Below are 18,628 nucleotides of genomic sequence, written 5' to 3' on the forward strand. Positions count from 1 at the left end.
AACCCGGAATCTAGGGACAAGGCTACATAAGCAGTTAGACACTAGCCATAGGACGTGAAATAACAAAGCAGGCCTAAAATTCCATTGATGATCTTAAATAAGAAAGCACGACATAATCAACGTCCAGCCTTCTCTTTCGAGATAACAAGTCATACTGAACAAAGAGCGTCAATAGGATCGCATCAGCAACCCAAGCAGTAACGGCATATCGTTCAAATCCATCCAACCCCTAATGTTCCAGTCACTCCTTCTTGCTCTCCAGGTTCCACTTATTCTCTCTATACACCGAATTGCGCTTGGAGACGATCTTGAGTCTTTCCAACTCTTCCAGAACATCAAGAATATAGTCCTGACAGTTATAGCTCGGATCATCGTTATCGATTTCTGCCCCTTCCCCCGCTTGGATGATCTTATCATACACCGTGTCTGAATTCGGAATATCACCGAGATATGCCCAGTATTCGACCCTATTTTCATCATAATCCGTCCAAAATCGCTTTTCAACTCGGTAGGCAGTGGGTGATCCGACGAGGTGGATCATAAGCTTTTCGGTGTAGGTTGGAGCGTCGATAAGAAGCATCCAGGGCTTCAATCCGGCGTTTGCACGGCCGATGGTGACCCACAGGGCACATTTTGCTGGTTTGTAGTCGCCCAAATCCGCGTCGATGGTGTTCATTGACATGATGAAGGGTTGATGGACAGGACGTAGACTGGAATGGAAGCGTAGACTTGCAGTGAAGTATGCAGAAATTGAAAGATGGGATAAGCTGGGCGGCAAGATTCGCAGATTGCAGGCAAGGCTAAGATGGGATCAAACGAGCATGTGTATATGAGGGAGTAGATGAAATCCCAAAGAAAAGGGGGTTAAATTGGGCATCAAGAAGAGAATTTTCTGGACGCATTTAATCCTCGGACAAGTGTCTCACAGAGACGGGATCTTTTGACTGCATCTGGAAGTGCCACGGTGGAAGTGTCACCCTCTCCTGCACCAACCATCCGCAATTCTCCTCGTCAAATCTCTCATTATGACCTGGAGATACCGCCTGTCATCCAACTATCCAGACGACTTTACTAGGGCCGTTCCCTGTTTCAGTGTCCTCCATAGTTTGTGTCTAATTACTCTCATTCTACGTTCCCTCTCCTCGATTCAACCCAGCAGCTCGAGGAAGAAACACTGCAATGGTACTCACCCGAGAGATTCTACCCTGTGCGAATCGGCGAGGTACTGCAATCGTGGTATCAGGTTGCTGATACCCTGGCTACGGGGGTTACTCAACCATTTGGCTGTGCAGGGATTTCTTGCTACCCATATGTTACCCCTATCCACGATCGATATACGTGTTACCGCAGCGTAGCACATACGTCACGCTGATAATCTTCGAGTGCGACTCACCGGAAGCTCAAAGAAAGATATCAGCTTGCCATCATTTGGCTTGATTTAACAGATCATGCTTGAAATGGAAAGGGAGATATCTGGAATATCGGAGTCCTAGTATGTATCTGTCCCTCGTGGACCCAGCCTGACGTTATGGTACTACACTGGATAGTTGGCTTTCATAAATTTTACTAATCCAGAATGAGAACAGACGTGGGATATTTTCCAACACGGACATTCAGATTTTTAGCCCGAGATTCAGACAGAAAGCCTTCTGATGCTCATCATATCGCTGAAATGGTTGCCCTGATGGGACCACCATCAAAAGTATAATAGAAATGTAAGCAGCTAGCTCTTAGTCTTTCCACCAAATCTGTCCGCAAAGACCTTGACCAGAGTCAATGTTTCATTGACACATTCCTCACTGGTTCCGGCTGCGAAGCGCTTACGGTCAAAGGTACCTAGTTCGACCCTTTGACCGGACGAATTGATCGTGAGGATTGTGTTGTTGTTGGTTGAGATGGCCAAACACACTGGGTCCTGCGGACTCGAGGAGGTTTTGGCGAAGGAGGATAGTTCGTAATTGCCAAAGCCTTCTCCAAGATTTGCGATTGTGTCTTGGTTATGTGTCAATGGATTTTTCCAAACAGTGATGAGCAAAGATAGAATGTGCAACTCACCTTGCCATTCTGCATTATAATTCCACTTCAGATCACGAATCACCTTCGTCTCATGATCAAAGTACAACACATGGATAGAATCATCATCCGCTTCATACGCAGTATGAATGAGGGACTGCTTCGTATTATTCCCTAGCAGAGGAGGAAGCGAGGTATATTTCCCATCGTGATCAATGCGAAGACCCTGAAGAAGACCAGAAGGGTCTTGGAAGAAGATCAACTGATCATCAGTCCCGCAGAAGCAGCCACTGATCTTGCTATTCGGATGGACGGTAGGAGTATCCTCAATCTGAAGTGTCACTTGTTCCCATTTCTCCTCGGGCTCATCCCACTCGTAGCACTGGAGGATATTCTCGGCGAAGGGGAAGAATACGCGGCGCTAGATTCATGGTCTGTTGCAGTCCTCATTTACATCTGTACTCGGTTTAGTTGTGTAATTTGCTGTGATATCAACTTATCCTAGTAAGCGTGGCTTCAGTTTTGGGTTGTTTATGTATGCATCTCGTATTTAGTTGCGATTTTGGATTGGCTGAGCACCTCGACACTGGGTAATACTTCCGAAGTGTGGCAGGAATGGATTGCCAGTAGATGTATACACAATATGTTATTAGGCTTATATTGTGACGAAATTAGAGCAATACACAAATGTATTGAATGGCACGCTTATCTCAGTGCTCATCATTTCTCCACGATGATACACTTTGGGCGGCCACTCAGAGAGGGTCTGTTGTTGGATCGACAATCACTTTATCACCGCATGCAGTAGTTAGCGAGCTAAATATGCCCACAGGTGGTCAGCTGCTGTAGACGGCGTTGCATCGTGTGCAATCAAAGACGACAATTAATTGTCACAGAACACGACCACCTCTATCAAAAATTTTAGCTGAAAAGGGTCAATATAAGTAAGGGTGACGGTCTCCTCCGAAACATGTCTGAGTGTAATCTCTGGTACTTCAAGAGCGAACTGACCTCCACTCCTCACCCATCATGAAGCAAGTGGCCATCATAGGAGCTGGGCCTTGTGGCCTGGTAGCTCTGAAAGAGATGCTGCAAGCAGGACACGAAGCAACCAAATATGAACGTTCTGAACAGCTGGGAGGCCCTGTTTGCCAGTGCAATGGCTTATCCGAACCTCCATCCCACCATCTCCAACTGGGCGATGGCTGACCCATCCCACATGCGTTACTCTACAGCCAAGGACTTCTTGCTATATCTGCAAGATTATGCTTGCCATTTCAAGCTTGAACGTCATGACTGGAATCCCCTTGGCTTCAGCTTCCTGATGGCGCTCCTTTTTCGACGAACCCACGATCATGGTTTCTGCATTGCTTCCCCGAGGGACTGGGTGACTGTCTCTTCTTCTTGGGCTACGCACGGCCTGGCCAGGGAGGCATTCCTCCTGCTGCCGAGATGCTGAGTCTGCTCTTAATATTTTTGTTCGTACCGAGTGCGCTACTATCTGCCTTGGGTGTGCGTTTCCCTGAGGGGTGGGGAGGCCTGCTGCGCCCAAAGCTTTTTGTTTTGCACAGCTGCGAATGGCGCTTCTCTGACCTCTTCCTTCCATAGATAGCTGCTTAGGATAGAGTTGCCTGCAGTAGTAATCTCATGCGATGGCTATATGTCCTTTGGGTACTGCCTCGCACAGGGCGGTACACTGTTGTATCTCAGGGTAGTTTTGTATACTGTGACCTCTGGATATGATATTAAACTGTGATTGAAGGTATATCTTCAAGGATGGAGGTGTACTAGCCTTTGGTCTGAGGGGAAGTACTGAAGTTATATTAATCATCTGGTTCATAAGCAGATCTGCTCGGGGAGCTTGACTCTGTAAGAGATAGTAGATGCTAAATAGACGCGTTTGTGGAGGTGCTGGAGGTGATGTTGATGTTGATGTGATTATGATCGAGTGGGTAAAGCAAAGGCACTCTGGCTGCAGTTCAAGGCAAATAACGCTGGCCTGAGGCCACTGAGTACATGCACTACACGGAGATACTTCCTACTCATTGGCCTTTTTGTAATTATCTTATTCGTCTAGGTAGCTAGGTACTTGACAGGAACATTCAGCGGCACATAGAACGTCACAGGCTGTGGATGACACCACATCTCCGTGATCCAGTGCCAGATAGTAGAAAACCAGTATCAGAGACCCTATTCTCGTATGTCCTTGACAGTCAGATTTTCCAGCAAGCTCCGCACAATTCAGACTGCATTTCCCCGAATCAATCCTCGAAAGCCATCATGTAAAAACGCCTGGTCCAGAAATAAGAAAAAGTAGAGGACGGAGCTTGCTAAAAACCCGTACATGGAAATCCGTCAATATGCCTCTTTCTGAGCACCTTTTCCAATGTGCGCGTATCTTATCGGGAAGAGTTATTGGTATATGTGTCTTCATTTGCCCTGGTATATCGCCCGATTTCGTCTATCGCAGTCCCAGGTCCGTCATTTCCACGCTGTCCGCAGAGCCCATCCAAAGGATGTTGTTACACCTAATCAGCGCATTGCATTAGCGAATGTTTTCCAAGTACGCGCGAATGCATCTCAAAGGAGGGGTAACGGATGTGCGCAGATCCCAGCATCGGTATCAGAAACCCCAGCCTCCAAGATAGCAGCCGACCGAGTGAACGCACCTAATCAGCACCAGACCCAATGTACCAGTGTTCTTTCCATCGATGAATTCCTCCGTATCGCGGAGCAGCACGTTCATGTACGAATCAATGCTCTCGAGCTTGCCCTTGTATTCCGTTTGGCCCCACTTGAGGCGAATGACGAGCTCGGTACCGACTCTGCGATGACAATTAGAGAATGGACTCCGATAAAACTTGGAAGTTATAAGATGGGATTGCGATGGGGCGATCAAGCGATAAAGGACCGGGTGCGTACCTAGCCTGGAGGAAAGGCCGGGGGTTGACAGGGTTGAACTAGAACCGTAATGTTAGTTTTCCCTCCACAGAAGCAGGAGTGTACGCCTGAAGACACGAGCAGGTTCAATGGAGGAGGGATAGGAGAGTACGAACACTCATTGTTGGTGGTCTCGATTCAATGCCAGCTGCTCAGCAGGATATCGCAAGAATATGGATGTCGATGGGAATGGACGCGCCAAAGAAAACGGTTAATGGTAGAAATGAAAATGACCGTCTCCACGTCCAGGTGAGATTGAGCTGGTCGCGTGGTGTAAAAGAGCTGGGCAGTCTATCGGAGATCGCAGAGCCAACTTGACGGAGCTGATGCCGTCCGCGAAAATGTGATGCCGCCAGACGCGGGTATCGCCCAATCAGAAGCCCCACAGAGATACCGCCTTCTGAGCGCTGCAATATCGCTCCGCAATCCATCAGCTTCTATGCCTTCCTTTCTCTGGCGTTAATACTTAGCTGATTGTAGCATGGTTCGGCCTGCAACTTGTTCAAATCATTGTGACTAACTGGACTGATAGCTCTTCATCCTCCCTATGTTTCCCATACAGCCATACATATCACCAAGGAAGTCTAAAGCTCCATTGTCGCTTACACTGGCTAAACTACACTCCATTTCTCATTAAAAGATAATACAAAGGCACCCATAATCCCTATGTCCTAGGCCCTTCCGACCTGCCAGTTGATTTCCTTAATCGAAACTTCATCTCCAGCCTTCTCATCATAGTCATACCACTCCCCCTCTGACAAATCAATGCCAGTGAAAGGAGTAGAAGACTCGACACCCTTCGCTTCCCACTCACCCTGATATAAGCCGTTAGCTACTACATCCATTTGGTAATTCAACCCAGGAGCATTTTGAAAGCACCACGAGAAGCTGAAAAGTGTAAAAGGGGAGACAGAGGTACTCACATCAGCCTTAAACTCCGTAAACTCCAATCCTCTGCAATCAATCTCAATCACCTTCTTCCCAGTGCGCTTCTCATCCGCCTCGTAGACATTGGGACCGGCAGTGATAGAGGCGGAGTGAGTTTTCTAATACCAATCAAGGTTAGTTTACCAATCATACCAGATGTTTCGGTAGTCTCAGTTGCGAGTGCAAGTATAGGAAGTAAAGGTCAACCCACCTGGCACAGCTTGCATTTCCAGACGAAGTTCGCCTCACCCCTACTACCGGGGATCTCATGCTGTTCCTGAATACATAGTAAGTTTCCAGTTTTGGGGGATCATGGGGCGCGGAAATGAAAGCGAACTTACAAAGCGGTTGAAGCTCACCCAGTTGGGGTGGGTTTCACGACAGGAGGTGCATTGCACTTTGAAAGTAAAGTAGTAGGGCTCTTCCTCGGTGTCCTTGGGACGGAGGTCGGTGACGCTGTTGGGGTGAAGATATGTGAGTTGGAGGTGGCTTCAGGTGCGGTGCGGGGAAGAATCTCTGAGGGGAAATGGCAAGTGACTTTTTGGGCGTTGAATGAAGGGATAGACGAATGAAAGGATCGTTTAGTAGGATAGGAATAAAACATACCCGCTGAGTTCGGCAGACAGGACAAGGGAAAGCATCTTGACTGTATTTGTTGCTTGGTCGCGAGTGTGTTGATAGGGAGGAAGGAAGTTCTTCAGTGCGGGGCCGTGATGTCGGTTTTCGGAAACACACGCAAAAGAGTCTACCGCCCTCCCGCCTGCTGCTATTTTTCACTTCACAGGCACTTTCTTGTGGTTCTCAGAACTATCAACGTTAAAGTTATTCGTGTTTATGTGAGATTCTGATTATTTCAGTCTAATATTCAGGGTTGCACAGCCAGCCACTAATCTTAGAGACACTATATTTTATGTTATCTACAAGTTATAGGCAATTATATCTAGTATCAGACCGAAAGTAATGAAAAACTTGGGATATTTAGTCACGAGTAGCCTCTAGTAGTATCCACTCATACTGAACAAATCAAGATCCTCCCATGAACACTGGCCATGAGATCTAGCTCTAGATCAGAATAGTATACAGTCATCCTCTACACCATCTTATTTGCCCCAAATTGTGTAACCACGGGTGTGAAGGATGCACTATGTTCATGGACCTCCCCTAATACAAGCCGTATATTTTTTTACGTGATACTACTCACACTGGTGAAATAGCTCATAGGTGCTACACTTCGCCGAGAATCCCGAGTCACCAGTCCTACTGAGATTGTCTCCAAGAATGACCGGGTCAACTGTTTCACGTGTGGGAATGCACGCTGATAAAATAGAACATGTACTGCGTGCTGCTCAGATTTCTCACACGTTCCGAAGTTTGAAATCCCATAGGGTGATATTCAAGATTGAAGGAAATAGAGAGAGGGTCTTCGGTGCAATCGGAACAAAGTCAACTTTTTACTCCGGCATGCCGATTGGTGACAATTGGGTCGATAGGTCCTATAGGCTTATAACTAACTTAAATGGTGGGTGTGTTGCTGTGGTGACAAGATTGCACTCGGGTTAGGGAATGCTTTAATGCTTCATGATTACTATATTTCTACTCGGTCTATCATGCGTGAAGCATCTCCTTCTGGCGTAATGTATTATGGGTATAGCCTCGCATACGGATTAGCCTCGAGAAGCGGATAGGGAGTACAGCTCCTCTGAATAGCGTCGTGTTGATGTAACATAGGAGTAGACTAGCCAGCTACGAGTATCCCCTGAGACGATCATTACATGTTTGGTGCCCTGTATAATAACTTCTTGCACAAGGTACCCGGCTTCATTTCTCTGCTGAGTGTTAAGGTGAATTTGGACCAATAACACTGAATGAATGACTGAGCAACAATAGCATGATTCAATCAAGCCTATTGAGAAGGTTCTATTGTTCAATATCCTATTGTTGAAAAGCCATATGATATCCTATTATGGATTAGTCTCATAACACATGTTAGGTCAAGGTGCTCTATTGTTGAGAACAATAGCATTATTCACTATACGATTGCCTGCTTGGGAAAAATACTGCCCTGTATAGATGAAAACCCTCTTTCTGTAGGCTCGAAAATGATACAATTTCGGTTTTACTGCATTCATTGGGGCTGACAGGCTCACAATAGAACAATAGAATAGGTAACAGAACCCTGTGTGCCTGATCTTCTTGACTATATCCTCCAACATCTCCAGGTTACTTGTCTATGCAAGCATCTTGATCATCTTTGCCTATCCCAGTGCCTTCGTTGCCAGTCAACCCTCGTTTATAAAGCCTCATCATCTTTGAAGCCATCAACTAAAGCACCTCGATTGCAACATGGAGAGCAACAACGAAAGCAGCGAGACTTGGGAAGTTCCCCTTATTCTCAGTCCGGAGTAAGATATCCTTCCGTTGCCTCTGTTCAACGATGCTGACTGCAATGGAGAAACCTCAGCTTCGAGGAGATCGCCAGAATCAATCCCTTCTACGACAAGATCATGGATATGTGGAACAAATCAGCTCAGGCCGCAAGCGAGATGATCTCAGAAGGCTCATCAAGTCTCTCCTCGCCGTCGTCTCCGTCAACACAATCCGGAAATGACCAGTGTTCTGTTCATCACGAAGCATCTGCTCCTCTCCTCAGAGAATGTCAGTGCTATACCGATCGTCATGCACCTAGACAGCCATGCGTGACGCTCCACAACGTGGGAGAGCATAAGCCGTCTTATCAGACCCACGACGGGCTTCGAACTCAACAAACTGCTGTCGTCCAGCATTGTAATGGTTCCAGAAACGCGCTCCCCATTTCGGTCCATCCCATGGAGCACTATCCTCACAGTCAGGTAGATGCTTCCTTGACCGGAGCTGCCTTGATGCCAACAAAGACCGTGCACAAGAAGCTCTTCGGTGATAATGGCTGGCTTGGATGCACTGCAGACATGAACGATTTGCCGAGTGAGACTCATAAATTCAGGGGCTTGAGAAGACTGGGCAAAAAGGTCATCAAGCAAGTAGAAGAGCTTGTAAGTGACCCATTGTCTCAGTTGATAGCATATAAATGCTAATGTTGATTTCAGGCAGAAGATGTGACCAGGGCGCATCCCAACTCCATCATCCATGCGGCTATTCGCCCAAGACTTGTCCCTGAATCGACAATCCCCATCTCGCTAGATCCCCCAACCCAGGCAAAGCTGTACTCGGAAATGGAGGTCATGCTTTGTGTCAGCGCCAACAGGTTCCTTCTCCAGCAATACAATGAGGGCCGTCTGTCTGAAGAGTCAATTCGAAAGGTCACCAACTATTGGGGATCGAAGAACCGGCCTCAGGTCATCGAGTTCCAGTTCGACCAGGCCACCCAGCGCCGGCTGATCCTGGCAAACATCCGGACTCTGCGTTTCAGTGGTGAATGCTCAACCAACGCAATAATTCTCAAGTCAAACCTGAACAATTGGAAGGCACTCAGTAAGGAGATGGCCGTCCGCACCTTCTGTTTTCCCGATAGCGCTGTTCGTAAGCACATGCACGATATCCATAAACTGCTTGATATGTTGGATGCGCCTCTTACCACCTATCTCACTTTTGAAGAGCTCCAGATGAGCATCCTGTCGTTGATGAAGTCCCACCTGGAGAAGCTTTGCCAGGTTGATGGTAGCCATGAGAAGCTGCATTGCCCAAGTCGAAAGTACGATGGACATCATTTGATGTCGCATTGAGCGATTAGATGTACCTCATTCTCTTCTTCCTTTTGTTTCGGTTTCTTTTCTTTTTCATCTCCTATTCTCTGTCTCATCTTTCGGCTCAGCACAACAAGCAACGAACGGTACATGCTAGGAGCGGTGACGAGTAATTAGCGGCTTAGCACGCCTTATCCAGGCGTTGTATTTATCATTGAATTAACAATTTATTCCAGGACATGACGCATTCATAGACATTGATCTAAGATTCTCACGGAGGTTCCATAAGCATAGCGAGGTGCTCAACTCCACATTCGTGATCCTGACAACAACCTGACTTGGCGGGCGGTTAGCTGCAGACACAACTCACCATGCAGCCAGTGGACCAATCGCCACGTATGCATCACCACATAGCCCTGAAGCCATTTAAGTACACTTATGGGGCACGATGTGACATGCGACCAGCTCAATCGCTTGAAGCCCCTCCCGGGCAAAATATCACCAATCATTTGAACCCACTTACGAGTGCCCAGGCCCTGTTTGACTCAACAGAAAATCACACTCCACTGGGTAATGGCCCATAAACTTCCGAGAAGGTCCGTCAAAGTTCTTGAGAACGATAAACTACAACAAGAACCTGATGTTGGCCGCCTGTTAGGAGAAATTGACAACAAGTCGCACAGCTCAACCATCGATAAGATATTGTTTCAACCTTGACATGTCGGGCCCTTTTACGGGAATGTAGAGGCGCCGCGTATTTGTTGGCAGCACATTATTAGTTACGTGTTGAGCGGCCTTGCACTGTCGCCATGTTGCTAGTAGTATCGATGACTTTTCTTCCAACGCTAGTAGCGCTCTCGGCCCCCATATGGCTCATTCTTGCGGTCTACTCCATAGTAGGATAGAGATAAGATAGTAGCTGACCAAGATCCACCCTGACAAGTTAGCCGCGATAACTCCGTCCGCTTGGTGCGACACACTCACCGGTTTTTACTTGAGCAAATCGAGCGAGGTGCAGAAAAAGCAATGATCCCATAGAAATGAAGAGGGATAATCCTACGTGGCTGGTGCTGTCTGAGTAATGGTTTGAAACATTAACTAGTAGTGGAAGAGTGGTTTAACTGCCAATCGAGATCCGCGATCGACTGGCGGCTTTCACGTGGGCCGACGTCATGGGGTCCTTTTGCGGATTCACGAGGAATCAACTTTTCTGCTGCTGCCATTTTTCTCTCCGATTCATCTCCAGCTGGCTGGCTGGCTGGCTTCCACAGCATCGCATGTTCTTTCAGTGCATCTTTTTCGATTATGAATCATATCCTCAAAGCTGGTATCGGGCTTTTTCGAAGCTCTCGCTGATACCTGGCCTCCCTTGCTGACCTGCAATCCAGCGCGCGCTGGACATCCGCAACACAGAACAACGTTTCTGCCTACATTTTCAAACCAGACTCGGACTCACTGTCATGCCGGTTAGCCCTTGGTCACCTTGCACTGGCTTTGTTTATTTACACAGCTCTCTATTCCGGTAGTCCTGTACCTGCTACTTGCCGTCACGATGACGACCGGTCCTATCCATACCTACGGCCCATCTTGTTTACTCGCGGAAGACGACCCCGATCTCTCTGCCTGGCTTTCTTCGGATAAACCACCTACCATTCGACCGCAATTCTTTTACACGTCCACCCTCGCGATCGACGATCCGTTGGCTGCCCTTCCCCCTCCAACTGGCGGTCAAGGGTCTGGAAATGAGTGGGCTCCGCTCCAACCATTCTCAGTGAGGGACAATGCGGCCCTGGAAGATTCTTGGAAGCAATTGCAGCGGACCATAAGACAGGAACTGGATGGAAAATACAAATCTCAGAATGGTACTTCATCAACTAGAAAGTCGGGGATCGATGTGCCAGGCCGGGGATCTTCAGTTGATGCTGGGAAATTGAAACAGAAGGGTCTACATGACACAAGCTTGGCTGGAGGCCAGAAGGGTTCTTCCGGTGCCCCTTCACGCTCCTTGGATGATCAACTACCACCCAGCTCTCAAATACGGTCCAGGATTGAAGCAAGTAGGGCTAGCGTAAACAACAAAGGGTCTCGAGAAAGGTCGCGCACACTTGGCAGTAGCTTAGATGGCGGTCCTACAGCCGGCGCTGGTCTACGGCGCAAACTGGAGCCGCCTTTCAACGACAAATTCGGATCAGTAGAAACGAAGGCTAATGAGATACTAGCGAGTGACGGTACAGGACCTGATGGCGCAGAAAGCACCAGTTCGCGAAGCTATCCTTCGCGCGATGTGAGCATCAGTGGCTCCCCTTTTGCCAGGGCTCCAATTTCCCCTAGACACAGCCCATTGGGTCGGTCAGTGGAGTCTATTTCGTCAAAAGATGAGAACCAAGAATCCTTGATCGATCCTCCCGCTCAACCAGCACCGAAACCATCAGGGCTACGAACGACGATTCGGCAGTCCTCTCCGGACGAGACTGACGGTGAAACCGGAGAACCCAACCTGGTTGAGGAGCCGCGGCACAAAGTCCCCGTGGGTGCATCCCGGCTTCATCTGGTTGAATTACCAAGTCTGAAGGTTTGTTCATCCTTTTGACCATCCTTTCGGGAATCCGAGCAAGAGGCTAATTTGGGCAGATGAAACCGATTTATTGGAGCCCCCTACATGATATCTCGAGCGTGTTCCGTGCGACGTGGTTTTACAAGAATACGATGCTACCAGTGGAGACCGAACTCGCCAATAGGTTGGAAGATGGGTACAACTACCTGAAGCCGTGGACCGAAACATGGCAAGATGAACTCAATAGCTGCGTTGAGAATGGAGCCGATGCCGAAATGAAAATCGTACACAAACTCTGGCCGAAAGAGAATACAACTAGACCACCTACAGCTGTGCCGGCACCAGGTTCTGAGACTCCAAACTCCGCCGCCCGTCTGTCGAACGAAGATAAGCGCAAAGGGAAAGAGATCATGCCATTAGAACTCAATCGAGCTGCGGGCAGTACATCCGCACAGTCCGACACAGTCAAACCGTTTCTAAACTCTAGTGTCATCTACGCTGACGCGAGAAACGCACAGATTCTCCGGCCAAGCCTTCTTCCCTCTGTGTCAAGGGGACGCAAGCCGCTCAGCGCGATCCGTAAAGGGAGACAAATCGGTATTCCTGTGATTCGTGGCTTCAGTAGACGATTGTGGGACCGACTACACCCCAGCAAACCAAGCCCAGTAGACGTGAGAAATTATCTGCGCAGTACTCAATCCCGAGCGATGTCGACGACATCTCATGAGCCCATTTGCTATGCATGTGCGATAGAGGAACTGCGGCCTGCTCCAACTGACTTGGTGCTAGTCATACATGGTATTGGCCAGAAACTGTCGGAACGGATGGAGAGCTTTCATTTTACCCATGCCATCAATGCCTTTCGAAGGCAAATCAATGTGGAATTGAATAGCGAGCCCGTCTGGCCACATGTGCGCCCTGGTCATGGCGGCATTATGGCCCTTCCTGTCAATTGGCGTTCTACCTTGTCCTTAGATGAAGCCAACTTGGAGTCCCCAGCTGGGGAAGACCCTGCTGCGAACCACTACTCGCTAGACGATATCACCCCACAGACGATACCGGCTGTCAGATCATTAATCAGTGATGTCATGCTGGATATCCCGTACTATCTGTCTCATCATAAGCCTAAGATGATACGAGCAGTAGTCAAGGAAGCTAACCGCATTTTTCGACTTTGGTGTGAGAACAACCCAGGTTTCCAGCAAAACGGGCGAGTGCATCTTCTTGCACATTCTCTGGGGAGTGCCATGGCCTTGGACATTCTCAGTCATCAGCCAACTACAGTCCCATCCTTCAACTTCTCCAAAACCGAAGTACACGGAGACATCTTCGAATTCGATACGAAAAACCTGTTCATCTGCGGCAGTCCGGCCGGTTTCTTTCTCCTTCTCAACAAAGGTAAATCTGAACTCGCTTCCATTTTCTATGTCATCATTAAATTGACCCATCACGCAGCGAACTTATTACCTCGACGAGGACGAGACAAACCCGGCTGTGAAGGCGACGACCGGCTTCGAGGCGTGGCAGGTGAAGCAGACACATACGGCTGTCTAGCCGTGGACAATCTATACAACATTATGCACACCACCGATCGTAAGCATCCAGCATTCCTCGCTCCCAACCACTTCATACTAACACACAACCCAGCAATCGCCTACCACGTCAACGCCGCCGTAGATAGCGGCCTCGCCAGATCCCTCCGACCCGCCTCCATCCCAACCTCCGCCGCATCTTTCTGGCAATCCGTAGGCAGCGTATTCCGCTGGAGCAACGCCCCAGCTTTGATCCCCTCATCCACCACCGTCCCCACCCGCCCAGCGACCCTCAACAAGCTCCCCACCAACGTCGAGCTAGAAACTCACGACTTCACACATGAAGAAATCGCCGAAAAACGCATGTTCCTCCTGAACGACAACGGCCAGATCGACTACTTCCTTTCTGGCGGCGGCGGACCCTTGAACATCCAGTACCTGAACATGCTCAGCGCGCATAGTAGCTACTGGACCCTGACTGACTTTGTTCGCTTCGTTGTGATCGAAGTAGCCCGCAAACAGGGTCGAGAATATACCTTGCCTGTGCTTCGGGCTGCGAAGAAGAAGGGGTGGAAGATACATAAAGGCTGATGGGTCGATCTGACCCATGATGACACTAATGACGTTTCGCGAAGTACGCGCATTGTTCTTCTTCCTTTCTACTTGGCCATCGTTGGTTAGCACGTGCGACTGGTCTTAGCAATCTTGCGGTGCAGACATCGATCTAATACTTGATTTCTTTTTTGGTGGCAGCGATACCCTGATTTGGAGTCCAGAGTGTTACCATGTGCAACAGCTTCATGTTCTGGCATAGAAATATAGTCTTTTGGCATGTTATGGGCAGATACTACAAACCAGAATTTAGATTACGGGGAAAGAAACTCGTTTGCTTATCTCGTAGTCATAGTTGCATCTCAAGTAAGATAGTTTTCATTATCCTAATATCAGTAGCAAAAGCTCGTAATAAATCCATCCTGATTAATTCTCCGGCACCACAGCCCCCATCATCAACGCCTCAACCAACATCCCCTTCTCAAGCTTTTCAGTTCCCGGCTTCAGCACCAAAAGCGCATTCGCACTCGCCAAACTGCCCACTCTGGAGCTGCGCTGTCCCACCCCCTCCATTCCAGTACTCATAGCATAGAGACGACCATCCGAACGGGATGCCGTAACAATTGCTCGATGATACTCGGTGCGTTTCTTATCGACGGGGAACGGATGCGCCAATGCCACAGACACAAGCGGGAGGCCTAGTGGCGGGGAGATTCCAGCGGGGGTGATCTTTCGCTGGTCCATGCCCATGAGCTTGTGGAGGGAGGGCAGCACGAAGAGGTTGAGGGTGACGAGAGCGGAGGCAGGGTTACCGGGGAGGGAGAAGATGAGTTTCGTTTCGCGTTCTTGCTGTTGTTGTGCGGATGATGCTGCTGATGATGAGGGCTTGAATGGGATTGTAGCAAAGGTCGTAGGTTTGCCTGGTTTCATGGAGACGCGGCCAAAGTGGATGGTTCCGCCGAGGGATCGCTCGATGGTGGGTTTGAGGAGGTCGAGTTCACCCATGGAGACGCCGCCGGTGGTGATTATTACGTCGACGCTGGTTTGGGCTTTGCCGACGCCTCTGAGGGCGTCGCGAAGGCTTTGCTCGAGTTCTCCGACTTTGGTGTCGCGGGCGATGCCGAGGTCGACGGTGGGGAAACCCCAGGAGGCAAGGCAGGAGAGGAGGGAGGGACGGTTCGAGTCGCGGATTTGGCCGCCTTGGAGTTTGCGCGGGTCGTTGTGTTCGACCAGTTCGTCGCCAGTGCTGAGGACTCCGATGCAGGGCTTCTTGTAGACTTTCACGGTCTGGGTTCCTGTCGCGGCGAGAAGACCGATTTCGCCGCCGACGGAGGTGATGAGATCGCCTTTTCGAAGGATGCATGATCCCAGGGCTACATCGCTGCCTGGTTCGCGGACGTTCTCTTGTGGCTTGATGTCCCCTGTCAGGATCTCTACTGTTGCTTCTTCTTGGCCGTCTGGGGTTGATGAGGCGAGGACGGTGTCTTCGACCATGACTACGGCGTTGGCGTTCGGTGGAAGCGGTGCTCCTGTGGTGATTCGGGCGATGGTGCCGGGCTCGAGTGGTGGCAGGATTCCTCCTTCATTGGCGTGGGTTATGGATGCGACGGGGAAGATTCCCTTGGTGTTGGGCCCGGCGTCGGGCGATTCGGGGGCGATGACGGCGTATCCGTCAACGATGCTGGCACGGTATGCGGGCACGGCTTCCGTCGCGTAGACATCTTCAGCAATGACGGATCCAACGAGCGCTGTTGTCACCGGAGCTTCAATGATGGTCGGTTCGGGCGTGTTTTGGCTGATTAGTTTCAGCGCTTCGTCAACAGAGAGCATCGGATACGGAGATTCGCGGTATCGACGGTTTGGACCGGCGTTGGGATCATTTGACTGTGGTCGTTCTGACGGGGAAGTATGTGCGCGGGGGACAGCGTGTCCGTGGCCATGACCATGATCACCGTGATGGTGATGATGGTGGTGATGATGGTGATGGTCTGCCTTGCTACCAGAGGGAGATGGCGCAGAGGACACCCCTGCCTCGGCTTCCAGCTTCTTGACCCCGCCTGCATGCAGGGCTCTGGAATTTGCGCCAGCTGCCTGACTACACGCGTGCGGCAAAAGTTTGATGATAGCTTCCACGTTCTCCTTGGCACCTTTGGGGGAACCAGGCACAGTGACTATCAACGTCTTGTCTCGCACACCTGCAACAGGGCGAGACATCATCGCAACTGGTCGTGCTTGTTAGCATCCGAGAATCGCAACGTTATCGCGAACAGTCTTACAAGGCGTAACTTTGAGAGAAGCTGCAATCATGCCGTGTCTATGTGTATGAAGTCAGTACCGGTCATAAAGCCAACTTAGGGGACTTGGAGTAGACGCACACCAGCCCAGATGCATGGCGATGGATGAGAGGCGATACGGCCTGTCTAGCATTAGCAATGAAACACCAAAGCTCAAGGGCAGGTAGAAAACCAACCTCAGGGGTGATATCCTTCGTAGCAAACCCGGTACCACCGCTTACCACCACAAGATTAACCCAGTTTGGTCCATCAGTCCAGTCACAGATGGAGCGTTGGATATCCAGCACATTATCGGGGACGATCTTGATAACGGGCTGACCCCAATTATTCGATCCTTCGGCGGAGATGACGGTAGTTAGTGTGTCACCCACTCTGTCGGTGGAGGGATCTTGAGAAGCGGTATCCGAGACGATTAAAATCGCCACTTTGAGGGTGTTGTCTGCCATTGTAGAGATGTGAGGGGTTGTTGGAGAGTCTACCACAGGGAGGGCGGGGAGAACGGAGATGTTGATAAGAGCGGAGGCTGCTTGACTGGCCGGAATGGTGACCCGCTGCGCCTACTGCAGCGCCTACTATGAAGCATTCCACATGTACTCCCTAACACGAGCTGCTACAACACCTTTCAGCTAACAACTTGTATACATGGACTCGTCTATTTATCTTCTTTTGATAAAAAGTTCCTATAAGATCTCCTAACAATTACTGTACACCATTCCTCCTCTTCTTTCTCCCCATCAGGCAGAGCAACAAAAGCAAGACGATCAATGCAATTCACGCGCATAGCCAACCGGTCTACAGTCAAATCGAATCCATGCGCCCAATGCGGCCTATAAATAGGACAAATAACAGAAAAGTGAAGACAAGAATGATATAGGTCGTACAGATCATCCCCATCATGGCCCTCTACATCTCCACCGGCATTCTTCAGGCAGCTCCGAAGTCGAGTGCCTTGCCTCCGACCAGAAGCCCAACGATCAATCCGAAAAGACCGAGAACAGAGCTGAAAATCTCGATAACAAGGATCTTGACGAACCTATCGTATATACTGTTAGTGTCCACTCCGCTAATCCAATGAAGGGGCTGACGAACAAGCTAGGGTCAGCAGCATCGGCCAGGGCCGCACCACTTCCGTTAATGCCGACGGAGATACCGCAAATCAAGTTGCAGGCACCCACAGTGATACCGCCCCAGAACAGCGCATATCCAGTATAGTAGTTGCTGCCAGAGAAGGCCTCCTCGCCTTCGACGAGGTTGAGCTTGGAGGAGAAGACGATGGCCATGATGACACCATAGATAGCCACAACTTCACAGAAAATAATCGAAATCAAGTTCTTGGTACGGATTCTGGGTGCTTTAACACCTCCACCAACGATCGAGGAACCGGTCAAGAAGATACCCCTGATCGGAACGAAGTCAGTATCCCGCACCTAATGACACAACCTGGACTGGCGAAATCATACCATGCAGCACCAACCACCGACAAACCAATGCACATGGCAATTCCAAAGTTCGCCCAGGCATATGGAGACACCGACTCGAGGAAGTAGCCGATCTATATTCGAATTAGCGGGTGTTCACTGCTCATCGTAGTCGTCAGGGTCCGTAACGTACGTTGATCTGTTCGCCTTCACCGCGGAGGAGGTAATCTATTCATCCAAACAAGCCGTATTAGTATATTGTTTAAGCCCACCGTGTTAGGATGATGGGATTACTTACACAGTCCTACCACCGCTACTGCCACGGTTACAACACCGGCAGGATAGAGAAGACCCATGATGAAACCCCGGCTTACGGCACTGCCTGAGTGCTGGAGGATATCAAGAAAAACAAGCGACGGGGGCTCCGAAGAGAAGAGGAGCAGAAGAGAGGGAATGAGACAAGAACCGTAGGGAGCTCTTGACCGAAGCGTGTAGCTGGAACAAGCCGCAAGTACAGCGGGAGGTGGAGGTCGGGCCGCCGATTAATCCGCGGGCGTGTGCTTGTCAGTTCCATCATCCCATCATAATACAAATACGCCGTACATAATACTGTCCAGTTTCCCCGGACCGATCCATGGGTCGAGCTCTCCTCCAGTCGTCTTGCTGAATCTCTCTGCTCCGGTATATACGGTCGCCTTTCGCACCTCTCGTCTCTCCC

At 49.6% G+C, this 18,628-nt stretch overlaps 7 protein-coding genes across 7 annotated transcripts; 2 read left to right on the forward strand and 5 right to left on the reverse strand.

Moving 5' to 3' along the window:
• Positions 1-241: 241 nt before the first annotated feature.
• Positions 242-676, reverse strand: ASPBRDRAFT_136743 (uncharacterized protein; the record flags this gene model as incomplete). The annotated part of the gene is made up of 1 exon (XM_067618823.1): positions 242-676. The coding sequence occupies one exon, from the start codon at positions 674-676 to the stop codon at positions 242-244; it is 435 nt and encodes a 144-aa protein (XP_067474073.1).
• A 910-nt stretch (positions 677-1,586) lies between these two features.
• ASPBRDRAFT_662154 (uncharacterized protein) lies at positions 1,587-3,059 on the reverse strand (the record flags this gene model as incomplete). The annotated part of the gene is made up of 3 exons (XM_067628686.1): positions 1,587-2,434; positions 2,802-2,829; positions 3,025-3,059. 3 exons carry the CDS (start codon positions 3,057-3,059, stop codon positions 1,724-1,726), a joined length of 774 nt encoding a protein of 257 aa, XP_067474074.1. The 3' UTR covers positions 1,587-1,723.
• A 1,002-nt stretch (positions 3,060-4,061) lies between these two features.
• Positions 4,062-6,544, reverse strand: ASPBRDRAFT_78787 (uncharacterized protein). The gene is made up of 8 exons (XM_067629425.1): positions 6,487-6,544; positions 6,222-6,336; positions 6,092-6,157; positions 5,877-5,999; positions 5,640-5,768; positions 4,936-4,973; positions 4,683-4,838; positions 4,062-4,541 (listed from the first exon to the last, which is right to left on the reverse strand). The coding sequence occupies exons 1-8, from the start codon at positions 6,519-6,521 to the stop codon at positions 4,475-4,477; spliced, it is 729 nt and encodes a 242-aa protein (XP_067474075.1). The 5' UTR covers positions 6,522-6,544; the 3' UTR covers positions 4,062-4,474.
• A 1,679-nt stretch (positions 6,545-8,223) lies between these two features.
• ASPBRDRAFT_136822 (uncharacterized protein) lies at positions 8,224-9,599 on the forward strand (the record flags this gene model as incomplete). The annotated part of the gene is made up of 3 exons (XM_067618835.1): positions 8,224-8,282; positions 8,342-8,909; positions 8,964-9,599. 3 exons carry the CDS (start codon positions 8,224-8,226, stop codon positions 9,597-9,599), a joined length of 1,263 nt encoding a protein of 420 aa, XP_067474076.1.
• Positions 9,600-11,112: 1,513 nt separating this feature from the next.
• Positions 11,113-14,237, forward strand: ASPBRDRAFT_136816 (DDHD family phospholipase; the record flags this gene model as incomplete). Its single annotated transcript, XM_067618834.1, has 4 exons — positions 11,113-12,132; positions 12,192-13,512; positions 13,570-13,707; positions 13,762-14,237. The coding sequence occupies 4 exons, from the start codon at positions 11,113-11,115 to the stop codon at positions 14,235-14,237; spliced, it is 2,955 nt and encodes a 984-aa protein (XP_067474077.1).
• Positions 14,238-14,624: 387 nt separating this feature from the next.
• ASPBRDRAFT_200456 (bifunctional molybdopterin adenylyltransferase MobB/molybdopterin molybdotransferase MoeA family protein) lies at positions 14,625-16,938 on the reverse strand (the record flags this gene model as incomplete). Its single annotated transcript, XM_067621437.1, has 4 exons — positions 14,625-16,420; positions 16,475-16,512; positions 16,574-16,614; positions 16,669-16,938. 4 exons carry the CDS (start codon positions 16,936-16,938, stop codon positions 14,625-14,627), a joined length of 2,145 nt encoding a protein of 714 aa, XP_067474078.1.
• Positions 16,939-17,269: 331 nt separating this feature from the next.
• Positions 17,270-18,412, reverse strand: ASPBRDRAFT_48341 (H(+)-transporting V0 sector ATPase subunit c''). Its single transcript, XM_067626073.1, has 5 exons — positions 18,209-18,412; positions 18,104-18,138; positions 17,953-18,044; positions 17,582-17,890; positions 17,270-17,525 (listed from the first exon to the last, which is right to left on the reverse strand). Exons 1-5 carry the CDS (start codon positions 18,264-18,266, stop codon positions 17,417-17,419), a joined length of 603 nt encoding a protein of 200 aa, XP_067474079.1. The 5' UTR covers positions 18,267-18,412; the 3' UTR covers positions 17,270-17,416.
• Positions 18,413-18,628: the final 216 nt, after the last annotated feature.

Source organism: Aspergillus brasiliensis (assembly GCF_001889945.1).
Source record: "Aspergillus brasiliensis CBS 101740 unplaced genomic scaffold ASPBRscaffold_18, whole genome shotgun sequence".
Taxonomy (NCBI): domain Eukaryota; kingdom Fungi; phylum Ascomycota; class Eurotiomycetes; order Eurotiales; family Aspergillaceae; genus Aspergillus; species Aspergillus brasiliensis.